This window comes from Lacerta agilis, chromosome 6, assembly GCF_009819535.1.
Source record: "Lacerta agilis isolate rLacAgi1 chromosome 6, rLacAgi1.pri, whole genome shotgun sequence".
NCBI classification, from domain to species: Eukaryota; Metazoa; Chordata; class Lepidosauria; order Squamata; family Lacertidae; genus Lacerta; species Lacerta agilis.
Window position 1 is genome coordinate 39816033 of NC_046317.1, and position 13877 is coordinate 39829909.

The following is a 13877-nucleotide window of genomic DNA, read 5'->3' on the forward strand; positions in this document are numbered from 1 at the left end:
ACAGATAAAGCTTTTCTTGTAAAATAGGAAAGCTACTCCTGCCTTTGGCATCTGCAAAATGGGATAAACAGTTAAGCTTCAGGAGCTTAACTCAGAAAAAGGAATGCAAGTAGCATTGGCCAACATGATAGTTTGCTTTTAGTAAAAGAGAAATTGTCTTGTTGTGACATTCAGAAATATCATTAAAAGCCAAACGTAAAATGAACAGGTACACACCTATTTAAACAAACACCAGAAGAAATGCTGTCAGAAAATACTGCAAATGTGATAGCTCATTTTCAAAGGAATGTACAATCAGGATTTATTCTTAGCAAGTTGCTCATAACTGGACTATAAAATCATGACTGCTTTCTGATCCACAAGATAAATCTTTGAATAATTGTGGTTCATATGGGTGTGGAATAGAACTTTGGCCCAGAAAGCAGAATGGGCTCCAACAAGAGTTGTGCAATGGGGCCATCTTTGTGCTATACATGAGCATCTGCATCACCAACTACAGCTATTACATATTATGCCAATTGTACAATAACAAAGATGGCTTGTGCTTAATATATAAGAGGGGAGATGAGCAGGATTATCAAGAGCCTGCAGTACATAAATGGGTGAAACACTTGCCTGAGCTAGTTTTCCCTCTATCACTGAGCAAAGGCCAAACTAGATGTTATGGCTGCACAAGCCGGCTGTTCTGTGCAAGCTCTTCTATGAAGTGTAGGGGGCACAATTTAAAAGCACATTGCAGGAATGTGGAGCCCTTTGACTGCCTGCACCAGGCATAGGCAAACTTGGCCCTCCAGATGTTTTGGGACCAAAACTCCAATCATCCCTAGCTAACAGGACCAGTGGTCAGGGATGATGGGAATTGTAGTCTCAAAACATCTGGAGGGCCGAGTTTGCCTATGCCTGGCCTACACTTTCCATCTAAAACCACTCGCCTCCATCTGTTTTTCTCAGGAGAGGTTAATACATAACATCTAGCTTAGCCCTAACATCAACACCAAGGATGAAAATTTTCAGCTCCACCTGCTCCACTATAAAGTTGCTGCTTTCCATAATAGTATGATAGTCCTTGTGAAGCCTCCATTTCGCCCTTCATGCCAACCAGTTTGATTAAAGAAAAAACTTGCAGTCACCTCTATGTACCATCATTGGACATGCCTTTTATTTTAAGTATGAAAACGTAGAAAGTATCTTGAAAGATTTCCCCCCTCCAAGTACAAAAATAGTTTGTGTACACTCGTAAACCATGTGGATGCACGGGGTTTTTATGTTGGGTTGTGGCAATATACAACTGACAAAGCCAGAATCTCCCCTGTACAACATGCACATAGAATGTGTGTAAGCCCCTCATGAATGCTTTGGACTGGCTTAACAGCCTGTTGAAGACTAATTCAACATTTTAGTTAAAACAACCTACCGCTCCCTTGCCCAGGATTTTCAAAACCCCTCTGCCCTCACCGCATGGGATTTTTAAAGTGTCTCTCCAAGGCTAAGCCAATCCTATTTTCTCTCGGCTACCACAAGCAATACAGAGTTTACTGGTGGTAAGGCATGGACAAAAAATGGAACAGTTCCTGGACTGACAAGAAGAGAGATTACTAGCAAGAGAACAAGTAGCTTTTAAAGCCTCCATCTGAAGTGTCCTTGACCACCACCCTATGAAATTGGTGGCTTACAAAACCAACAGACCCTTTTCAAGCCCTGTACAGTCAGCTACTAAGCAGTTTTCTCTAGGGACAGTGCCCCATTTCCCTTTTCAGAAGGCAAGTTAAAAATTAAAGCTACTTGTCGGAGACTTCCAGATGCGCATGCCATACAAATATCCTCAGATCTTACAAGGAGGACAATCTTGATCAGAAATGCCTGAGAAAGCATTAAGAAATCACCATCACAGCTTCTGCACATGACAAAATGAAAGAAACAGCCGTGCCCTTGGTTATCCATTTGACTTGGTTTGTATCTCCTTTCGCTGTTTAGGCTTCCCATAGTATTTCATGTGAGTGTCCACATAAGATAGTATCTCATTTGTTAGATACTGGACATCTGGATCGCTCTGGTCATTTTCTTTAATATTATATAAATGCTTCAGCCCATTCTCTTCTATTAACATGGAACAGTACCTGGCAGCTGAAGAGAAACAAAAATCTGTTTATTAGATGATCCAACATGAATGGAATAAAACCACTCTAGCTTCATTTCTACTCCCACTTCACTCCTGACTTCAGGGCACTGAGATTCCTCATTTAACACTGAAGTTTTAAGCACAGACCGACACAGTCGTACCTTGGTTTTTGAACAGCTTAGTTCTCAAATGTTTTGGCTCCGAAACGCCGCAAACCCAGAAATGACCGTTCCAGTTCGTGAACTATTTTTGGAAGCCGAACGCCCGAAGGGGGCTTCTGCAGCTTCTGATTGGCTGTAGGAGCTTCCTGCAGCCAATCAGAAGCTGTGCTTTGGTTTCCGAATGTTTTGGAAGTCGAACTGACTTCCAGAACGGATTCCGTTTGACTTCCAAGGTGCAACTGTATTCAGTTTGTATTTCTGCAGAGAAGTATGGAATTTAAAAGGTGTTCATCACTGCAGTTTGTGTAACATAACTGAAGGTAAGAATGTACCCTGAAGGAATTATAAGTTTACAGTCATACCTCGGTTTGTGTTCGCTGCGGGATACGAACGCACCGATCCCAGAAGTACTGCAACAGGTTACTTCCGGGTTTGGCGCTTCGCACTAGCGCAGAAGCGGCGAATTGCAACCCACTATTATAGTGTGGCACAAACAGAAGCATGTTGTATGCTGCAATTACCAGGTAAGAGAGAACTAAAGGTCATGTGTGTAAAAAGGCACCGGCAAACCCAGTTACCTGTTCTACACATCTGGGGCCTGGTAGACTTCACATACTTGCCAGTAAAATTCTAAAGATGCATTTGCTGTTAGAGGCAGCAGGAACTTACTCCCACCACAGTTCCACAGCATTAATACCTTATTGCTGATCACCAAAGCATTTGGTCTGAATAGGTACAACATACATTGCATCTTCTGACAAGTTTTTGGGGGGGTGGGGAGATCTACATGAACATTCCCAACAGGCTTTACAGGTTGAACTTGAAAGTCATAGGCTTATTAAAAGAAAACCATCCATACGTACGGGTTTTTGCAACAGATGTGCAGAATGGCCCATGCTGCCAAATCTGCACTCCAGGTAATGCAAAGCAGTCAAGTAACGGGTAGAAAGGCTTGAGGGACCTATGGATTGAAGAAGAGCTGCCTAAGAATCATGAATAGCATTAAGGCTGGCAGAGAAAAGGTGGGAGGAACTGGTGTTCAAGGCAAGGGAATGAAGATGGATTGCAGAACTACTTATGTACATAGTGCTGATCTAGTAAAAATAATTACAATTGTCCAATAACTATATTGGGATCTGTTTTTAATAACCTCTAACAGTCATAAGTGTTGGTTTGTTGTTCACTTGGCAGATACATATCAGCAACAAGGTTCAATGTTATGTGAGTTATTTAGAACATTTGAGGCTATTCCCTTCTGAAGTGTTCCAGAAGGTCCCTGCTTGCCAGGTAACCATATATACAGAATTATTGGCCAAGGCATACTAGGGTTATACCTATAGGCTGGCAGTGCTACCATCTTGCATTCTGGTGTCGGCCACTTCAACAGAGCTGCATGCTGTAACAGAGAGAACTAAGTGTCAACTTTTCAATAAACACTGAAAACATTCGAAATAACTATGGAATCCAAGTCACCATACCAGTTTCTCAATGAGGGATCTTCTCAGTGTTTGACTCAATGCCCAGGATTGTTCGCCTCTAGATAGCAAGTTTGAAATAATCCCGGCTGAGAAGTAGTTCACTTCCATTTCGGCACTGCTTAGCAGTTCACTGACACGATCTATGAAGTCCTTCTGCATTAACTTGGACTGCAGCTCTCTCACTTCTGCTACATTGTTCTGATGAAGAAAGAAAAAATACAACCATGACAAATGACGTGCTAATTTGTTGTCACTTTATTACTGAAAGTGAATAAATTCCCCCTGAAAGGAGGATGGGCCAGCATCTCTTTATCTGTTGAGAAGTGTCATGCACCTCAAGCCAATAAAAAAAATCAGAAGTATGTATTTCATTGCTATATCAACTCTTAAGGAAATTTTTCTACTGAAGAAAAAAAAATCACTTCCTTTCCCCCACCTTTTCATGAAGGCCAAAAAAGAGAACAGCATGGAGGATTACTCTAATCATAAATGACAGATTTAATACCTTTAAAATGCACACATTAACTTTTAAAACAATTCTAGTACACTGCACTTCATTCTGCTCTTACCAGAAGGCCAAGAACTTTATGCTGTATTGAAGAGTCAGATGAAAAAGTCTGCAAAGAGAAATAGGTTTAATTATTAAGCTTATGTAGCTGGAGGAGACTCTTGAGAGTCCCATGGACTGCAAAAAGATAAAACCTATCCATTCTGAAGGAAATCAACCCTGAGTGCTCACTGGAAGGAAAGATCCTGAAGCTGAGGCTCAAATACTTTGGCCACCTCATGAGAAGGGGACGACAGAGGATGGGAGGGTTGGACAGTGTTATAGAAGCGACCAACAAGAATTTGACGAAACTGCGGGAGGCAGTGGAAGACAGGAATGCCTGGCATGCTCTGGTCCATGGGGTCACGAAGAGTTGGACATGACTAATTGACTAAACAACAAAAGTGTTGTATCTGTCAACTGGTTAGAAAGGTAGCTACATGTTTACCTCTAAAACTCTCATAAAAAGCTCCAACCCTTTGTTATCAATGAAGTGCCCACACGTAGTTGGCGCTTCATCTGTGAGATTCCAAAGTGCGCTCAGTGTAAAATGGAAAGTTGTATCTAATTCATTCTGATTTATTTTCTGTTCAACGATTTCAAGTAGTTTCTGTAAAGGAAAAGGACGACAGCATTAACTACATAGAATAATTATACATGAAGTGCAAATTTCAACATTGCACTCTCCTCCCCAAACCCTCTTAAACATTGCTCACTGTTATGGGGAATGGAGATGCAACAACTCACCCCAACAACAATGTAGAACTCGGCAGCAAGTTGTGCTGCTTGCTCGTCTGAAAGCTAAAAAACAAACCACATATTTGAAATCCATATGTGGAAGAGCTTCTGATAATAAAAGATGCACTAGATGAAAATGTAAAATCACATACCTTAAGTGCTAGGATAGAGATTATATTAACTGCAATTCTTTGTATATGTTGGTTTTCCTGGTTACAAAGCCACTGGACAACAAATTTAGCAGCTGCAAACCTAAAATTTAAAAGCATTGTCAGAGTATACACCAGGCTTCCTCAAACTCAGCCCTCCAGATGTTTTGAGACTACAATTCCCATTATCCCTGACCACTGGTCCTGCTAGCTAGGAATCATGGGAGTTGTAGGCCAAAAACATCTGGAGGGCCGAGTTTGAGGAAGCCTGGTATACACTTTGCAACTCTAAACCAGGTCATAGTGAACGAACATGATTAATAAAGCAGTTTCCCCCTTTCACTTTCACCAGTTTTTAAAGCAGATATTAATCCTGTCCTGAGGCAAAGTGCAGATGAGGCCTGCTTACAACCCAAACCTAGCCTTCTCGTATGCAGAAATGAAAGGAGAACCAAACTGACTATTCCTAAGAAGTGTTTAACTGGTCAAGGCACTGAGATCAGACAGCTATACACCACCCTTCACTAAGACCTTGCTGTATAAACATGGTAAGTACCTAGGGTTTCTTGACAGTCCCCACCGCACCTTATCAGCGCAAATAGCAGCAGAAGCTTTTGCAGTGGTCTCTCCTGACTAAGCAACTGAGCCATTCAATCCAAGGCATAGGAAAAAGGAACAAGTCAGGTCCCTTGTTCATCTGGTGCAGTTCTGTCTACTCAACTCGCAAGAGCACTGCTACATGAGGTGTGCTTAACTAGAGATGCCTGTGATAGAACTTGGTACATTCTGTATGCAAAAAGTTACCACTAATCTATGGCCTCTTCTCTATCCCTCCCTCTTTCTCACACGAGGATGAATAGCAACAGAAATTATGTCAAGAGTTATACACCTCGACACTTACTCCCATTTGTCAGGGTCCTGGCTAATGTCCTTCATCCATCAGTACTGCATGCTCAAGTGAAGCAACTAGTCACATGGACTGCCATTTGGGTAAGCAACTTTAGTTTATCTGGCATAATATTTGCACTGCCCTTCAAGGTAGCATGAGGGAACACTCTACCGAAGCCTCTGGAACTCCTCCTACTGGGCAGGCAGAGAAATTAAAAAGTTCTTTTTGCCCATGTCTCAAAGTGAATGTGTGTCTTCATCAGAAAGGAGAAATCCTAGAGATTGAGCGAGGTGGCAGACAGACTACACTGGGAAGAGCTGTCTATCCTACTGTACAGTAACAGATTGGAGTCACTTGCCTGTTAAATGGAACGTCTTGCAGGATCTGACACTGATAGTGAAAGAAGACAATTCTTCTGGAGCTATATGGAAAGAAGAACTCAGCAACCAAAGGGTTCTGTATTTGTTATTCTTATTCAAGTTATATACCACCCTTCATCAAAGGCAGTGTACAGTATTTGCAGCTAATTATCCATTTTTACAGGATACATGGTTCAAGAATGCATGTTTTCAATGCTTTGCAGCTTAAGAGCATGAGTTTATGTGTCTGAACTCCACTGAAATTCATGAGTATGACTAATTTAGGTTCATTGGTTTCCATAGGTCTACTAGGAACATAATTTAGTTGAGTACCGCCCTACAGCTCAAACCCTCCAAATGAAACAAAATTCTCAAGTCATCAACATACGGAACAACAGATAGTTATCTAGGACAGGATCAGATTATTCAGCATTATGGAAGCAGAGGTAAGATAATTTCTGAGCTATACTTCTGACAGAACCTTGACTTTCCCGAAGTCAAAGACTGGGCACTAAATGGAAGAAGAGGTATATATTGGAAGAGTTAACAGCTGCATGGAGGACAGGCATTCTCTAGTTTCTAACATTAAACCCACACTGGGCCACTTCACAGTCACGCCAATCAGAACCCTGTGTATGTGTTGAGGCAGTGAGTGTGTCACCCCACCCATGTGAGAGGGCAACAGTTGTGTGAACTGAGCCAGTGTGTTCTACCTATGTCACATGGTGCATCACACATGCTACACCTGCTACCCTCCCCAGCTCCCAAATACAGTTCTATATATGTAAAAAAAAAATAACACAATGTCATAAGCCAAGGGTCTAAAAGAGCCAACATTTCACACCTCTCACTCCAAACTGTGGCTACAGGTGGCATTTTAAAAGCTGACCAATTTATTTTTTTATGGAGAATAGAAAAGAAATCCATATAATTTTTTGTGCACCATTTGTTCTATCATTCATGTGCCCTGATTTCAGCAGCAAATCTCCTACTGTGCTTTAGTACTGGTATTATAATAGATGTTGTAAGATCTGCTCTCTTATTAGGGCTGTTGAATTGTAACTGTATCCTACCCAAAACCCTTACCTGTTGCTGTTCAGGAAAGGTTTCCATGGCTTTGAGGAGCAACTGGATTACGCTGGAAAGCAGGCGAACAGGCATGCCTGCTGCTAAGCCTTGTCTTGTTAAGTTAAGGGCACAGGCACTAGCAGTTAACTGTACTGCCAAGTCCAATGGATGATTCCTCATTCCAATGATCACAAGCTGCAAATAAGGATGGATGGATGGATGAGAATAAACAGAGGTCTACATCTTTGGGGAATGCAGATAGGAGCTAATGGACTAAGTCAGTGTTTTTCAACCTTTTTTGGGCAAAGGCACACTTGTTTCATGAAAAAAATCACGAGGCACACCACCATTAGAAAATGTTAAAAAATTTAACTCTGTGCCTATATTGACTATATATAAAGTAATTCTCTTGAATAGGAATCAAATAAACAATTTTTTCCCACGGCACACCAGGCAACATCTCGCGGCACACTAGTGTGCCGCGGAACAGTGGTTGAAAAACACTGGACTAAGTAATATTTATAAAATTTGGCGACAATGGAATAGTTTCCAAGAAGTTATTGCATTCATACTAATCTGGCTTACCTTTAGGATTTCAGGTTTTGTAATTCTCATAAAACATGTTTGAGTAAAAAGGTGAAAAAAGGCTTCTTTCACAAAGCATGCCCTTTCACTGTAGCGTTTCAAAGCTTCCGAAATCTGCATTTCATTTTCTCCTCCCGATACCTTTGAACATACAAATAATTCATTATTTTCACTAACTAGGCTCAGAATGGTCATTTCGGGTCTAATAAATTCAGTAGCTAACAAAGCCCTGCAGTAACATGGTGATCCACCAAGTATGAAGATCCAAACCTAATCAGAATGTGTTTTACAAAAACAAACTCTGGAATGAGGTGGGGTTGCAGTTCTGGAATACATCCATCCTTTGTGATGCACTAGCATGACCCAAAAGTACTACTATAGTGTGGATAAGCCAAAGTGTTGTCATGCCAACACCCCTCTCACTTCTGAGGGTAAGTGAATATGCCTGAAGACTAGCCTCAGCTTAGCCAGAGGCCTTAGGCAAAAATGGAGCTGAACAGTTTTAATGTGTGGTATTTCTTTCCAGAGCTACTCCACTCTATGCGCCGCACAACTTGCTCTGCACAACTTGCTGTGCACACAGACAGGAACCTCCATTTTCCTTTTTAAATTTATTATTTCATTTAAACTCATTCTTTAATATCACACCTATTTTTCCAAATAAAATAAAAAAATAACTCATGATGTAAACATTGTTGGGTCAAGGCTACAAGCAAATTGGAATAGGAACTTCCCTTCCAAACCATTTGTTAGATTTTCAAGTATCATTTTAGTGATAGAACATTTAAAAACCTTCAAACCTTCAAGGTTCCTTCTCCTGAAAGGAACTCTGTGTACCCAGCTTCAGTCCCGAGCAATCCCACAAACCGCATCGTTGGCCGTTGTCTGACAAAAGCTTCAACAGCCTCATCGTTAATGTATTTGCTTCCAGAAATGTCCAGAGACACAAGATTGGGCAGAATATCTTTTTGGCCTAGCAAACGAAAGGCAATATCTGATGTGGAATGCTGCTCATCTGAGATGTCAAGGTGAATCAGATGCTTTAGTCCTCTTATTACGTCTAAGAACTTTGGTGTAGGCATTTTCAAGCATTTCAAGCTATGCATAGTTAGAGACTTAAGTTGACGCTTGCAGACCAGGAGTGCAGTTATTTTTGTGACTGAAGTATTGGAGATATCCAAGCTTTCTAACCTTGGCAGGGTAGCAACCTCTGCTAAATCTTCATCACGGAAGAGCACATTGGTAATGCTCAAAGAACGAAGACCAGACAACTGACTAAAGCACCGTTCATAAGGATTTGTAGGGGAAAGAGTTAATGAGTCCAAGACAAGGCACTGAAGGTTGTTCTGAATCCATGCACTGCTGCCAAGCCCACTCACAACATCTGCAACAGTAACAGTGTCATTCATCCCTGCAGCATCCAGTTCTACTAGTTTATGGTGGCAGAAGGCTTTTCGGAAAGACTGGGCTGAAATCTTTGCTTTGCGGATACAAGCTTGCTTCAAACGCATCTGGTTGCCTCGGAAAATGCCCACAGTGCCATCATTCAACAGTTCTATTAGGAAAGGAAAACAAGCCTATGTCAGAGCAAGTAAACTGCTGAAATCTGGTCATTTGTAAAGTAGGCTGTACTTTAACAGATTATTGTATTTTAACATTCTGTTGGAAGCCGCCCAGAGTGGCTGGGGAAGCCCAGCCAGATGGGCAGGGTATAAATAATAAATAAAGACTACTACTACTACATAGTAGGCAATAGTCAAAAAAGTGAGGCAAGAAACTGGTGAGTAGAAATAGAACCTACTTGGGCAGGAAGCAGAAAATGGACTGGCGACTACAGTCGTACTTCGGGTTACGTACTTTTCGGGTTACGTACTCCCGTAACCCGGAAGTGTAACCCGCTGCGTGCACATTCTGCGCACTTCGTGCATGCGCAAAACGCGTTGTTTGGGTTACGTACGTTTCAGGTTATGTACAGCGACCCGGAACCAATTAAGTACGTAGCCCAACTCTGCATTTTCTGCCTGTGAACACTAGATGGCAGTATAACCCAGATGGACTATCCTCCAAGGTGAAGAGACTACAGTGGTACCTCTGGTTGCGAACGGCACCCCAAAATGGATTAAGTCCAATGTAAATAAATAAATTTTAATACCTAGGGCATAATTTTTAATGTTATCCTTATCCAATTTTTTGCTCCTTTGAGGATTTCATAAGACTTCTAGCCCATTATGGTCTAGATATACGTACTTTATATAGGAAGGGAAACTGCACAGAAGAATGAGCTAGCTAGAACAAGCTGTTATTGTCTGTGAATGACCTCATGTTCAGATCACTTGTGCTAGCACAAAAAGAACTGTTACCTCGATATGCCATTGTCTGCAGCAAGCGATCAGCCACTTCTTGAGGAAGCCTTTCAGATTCTTTCAAGCACAGCGACCCATCAGGCCGTTCTATACAGAATTTTTCTAAATCAGCAACCAAGGCATTCAAGCAGATGTCAACTAAGGAATATGGAGATGCTTCTGCCTATCACCCATAGAAAAACAACAGCACATCAGTAAGAAACTCCTTAGGATCACAAAGTGGCTTAATACATCGCTTCATTTAGTACACATTTAGTATCCATCACTAAGTGAAACACACAATACTTAAAAAAGAGCAAGTACAAATTATTATTATGAATGTTCCTAACAGGAATTATAGAATGCTTATCCTTGGATTGTTAACACTCCTATAGCAAGTTCCCATACAACTAACGCTCCCCAAACAGTAAATATGCTGTGTGTCTCCAGCCACACTGCAGCTATCCCTATTATTTACATGGGATACACTGGGGGCAAGATCTGGTTTTAAGACCAGGTATCTTCTCCACTTCCACTTAATCTTCATCATCATTACCTTTAAAGAGGAAAGTTCTTGGCAACCTCCAGATCACCGGAAGGAAGAGTGTTTTTAACTGTTACAGAGCTTTGAGAATGCTTTAATTATTTTCAGAGTGTTTTACTTTTTGTTTTTAAATTGTGGGTCTATCCACCATCCTGGGCAGCTCCAAGAGGAAGGACGAGATGTGAACAAATTCAAAAACAAATTAATTCAATAAATAAACCAACAGCTGTCGCAATCAGATGGCTAAGGCTACAGCCATCTGTGGGTAAGCCCTCACACTGAATTTCTTAGGGCTTACTTCTGCGTAGCCATGTTTAGTAGGATTGCTCTTGAGCAGCGCCTGGCAGCAGCGACACCCACAGTAGAGCAATCCGGATACATGAGCGTGGTACTGTACTATCATTATCATTATCATTATCATTATGGCAAGCGGACCTATGAAAGAAACCTCCGCTTTTCCCTACTCCCCTACGAAGAGGAACCCTTTCCCCAAGCCAGCCAGCCTCGTGGGTGGGACCCTAAAGTTTTAACCCAAGTTGTGTGCTGTGTGCGCAATCTCTCGGATCCACCAGATGGTCCGTAGCCCCCAAGAACTCCAGCCATAACAAAACGCGCGAGGGTCTTTCAGGGACCCCAAGTCTCGGGGTTCTTTTTACCACAAACCAGCCAACGCAGCCACTTTTCTGGAAACCCGAAAAAACTCGGGGATGCGAGTCGGCAGTGCCTTGGGCTCAGTCACTACTGGAACTACTCCGGGGCAACCTCCTCTTCCTCCGGGCAGAGTCTTCTCCCCAGAGGCTCCGGCCCCACACTTCCCTCCGTGTCCTCCCTTTCGAAACCCCAGCGCTTCTTCCCTCCTTCTCCTGCCGCCCATTGTTTCCGCCGCCTCGCCTCCCTCCCCAGTCAACCGTTGCTCAGGTCCCCGCGCTTCCCCCCAGGAAGCCGCCGCGCCCCGCCTCCCCACCCACCTGCACGGCAGGACAGTCCCCGCAAATGGTCAGCGGGGCTCGTTGCCGGTTCTGGATGTGCAGGAACCGCACCATTGCGAACGAGGAGCCGGGATTCACTCCGCCAACGGGAGTGGAGGGGGGTGGGGTGCAGGGTGCGAAGTAACCGGAAAGCGGGCAAGTGCCCACCGGAAGCGGCGCAGCACGGACTGAAGACGGAGGAACGCCGTTTAAGCTCCGAGGGAGATGGTGCAAGTAAGGCGCGTGCGCATTCCGAATAGGGGTTTCCCCCCTCCCCTCCTTAGGATGAATGGTGGAGGCGGGAGCCCTCTCCCACTACTAGAGAGCAAAGTAGATTGCAGAGTAATGAATGCAGGGCGATGGGAGTAGCCATTGCTTCCCTTTCTCGGGCCACAAATTTATAAATACAGTCGTTTGTGCGCTAGCCCTTGCTTAGCACACATTTTCTTTTACATTTTTTTTTTTTCTCTCGAGTTTATTATTGAAATGGCAAATTTAGTCCAGGCAACGACCTAAATTCTGATGAATTAAACCAGAATATAGACTCAGGTAGGTAGCCGTGTTGGTCTGACGCAGTCGAAATAAATAAGAAAAATTAAATAATTGGTCTCTAAGGTGCTACTAGACAATTTGTTTATTTTTCTTATTAAACCAGAATATGTTTGAGCCCTGAGGGCTCCTATAAGGTTGCTTTCATTTTTTTATTTTTGAAAATATATTTTTCTAAGCTTTTAAGTTGGCCTTGTTTCTGTCTGCAAGCCACCTTGAGTCCTGTGAAAGAAAAAAGTGGGGTAATAATAACAATAATAGGCTTTTTTTTCCAGCCGGAACTCACTTCTCAGGTGGGCACCATTGCCATTCTAAGAGAACAAGGGAGGCGTTCATGGAAAGTTCCAGCATCTTTTTTCTAGAAAAAATAACACCAATAATAACAATAACAGCTCTTTCATTTATAAACTAATCTGGGCTGTACAAGGACAGGGGCATAAATGTTGTATGCAAGGGGATTCATATCCATGCCTTGTTTGTTAAAAGCCCCAGCCCATGAGGTAATTTTATATATAGAAATAAGTACACCTCCACTAGTCACACAAACTTTTGCCACAGATTACCAGGATGACGTAACCCTATACTTGCAACGAAATAAAAATAATTGCTCCAAAGTTTGGATGCCAATAGGATTGCTGCTTGTCTGGCCTATAATCCAACCACGATCAGAACTTGGATGTTAAATAACAAGCACTTAAGTTGTTCAGTCTTGGAGAGCTTAATCTATGTTTATTCAGAACTCCCATTCTAATCAGCTCCCTTAGCAGCTGAGGTAAGTTAACCAGAGCTTTAAATTTAGAAAAGTGGTAAGGACCCTCTAGTCCACAGGCCTAATTAAGTCCATGAGAAGTCCTAATGTGATCCATGAGGCTGGTTTCCTCAAGCCATGTGACATCAGGTATGGGGCAGGTAGTGATGCAACTGCAAAGGTACAGTTATTAGCTAAAAGAGGAAGTGTCTTAAGAATGAGGGAAGTGCTGAAAAGGAGATTGTGTATTTCAGCTTTTAAAATGCTTACGATAAAGTACCTCACTAAGTAAGTTTAGTAGTTACACAATATTAGAAGGTCTTAGTGTGGGTCAGAAACCAGTTAAGAAACAGAGTAGGAAAAAATAGTTCTCCCAAATGGAGGGATATAGAAAGTGGAGTCCCTCAAGGATTGTCACTGGGACCCGTGCTTTTTAACTTGTTCATAAGTGATGTAGCATTCATGGTGAGCAGTGAGTTAGCAAAGTTTGCCAATGATACAAAATTATTCAAGGTGGCTAAAATAAAAAGGGATTGTGAAGAACTTCAAAAGAATCTCTCCAAATAGGGTGAATGGGAAGAAGAATCCCAAATGCAATTCAATATAAGCAAGTGTAAAGTATGTTTGGAATAC

The 13877-nt window shown here is 42.2% G+C and overlaps 1 protein-coding gene across 1 annotated transcript; it reads right to left on the minus strand.

The window, feature by feature from the left end:
• Positions 1–1142: 1142 nt before the first annotated feature.
• Positions 1143–12112, minus strand: LOC117048368 (protein zyg-11 homolog B-like). Its single transcript, XM_033152117.1, is given in 15 exon segments — positions 1143–2124; positions 3144–3241; positions 3615–3676; positions 3759–3956; positions 4328–4375; positions 4754–4915; positions 5053–5106; positions 5196–5295; positions 6440–6475; positions 6477–6502; positions 7527–7703; positions 8094–8234; positions 8894–9648; positions 10454–10619; positions 11948–12112. Coding segments are annotated over 15 exon segments (2289 nt in total). The 5' UTR covers positions 12023–12112; the 3' UTR covers positions 1143–1933.
• Between the last annotated feature and the right edge of the window lie 1765 nt (positions 12113–13877).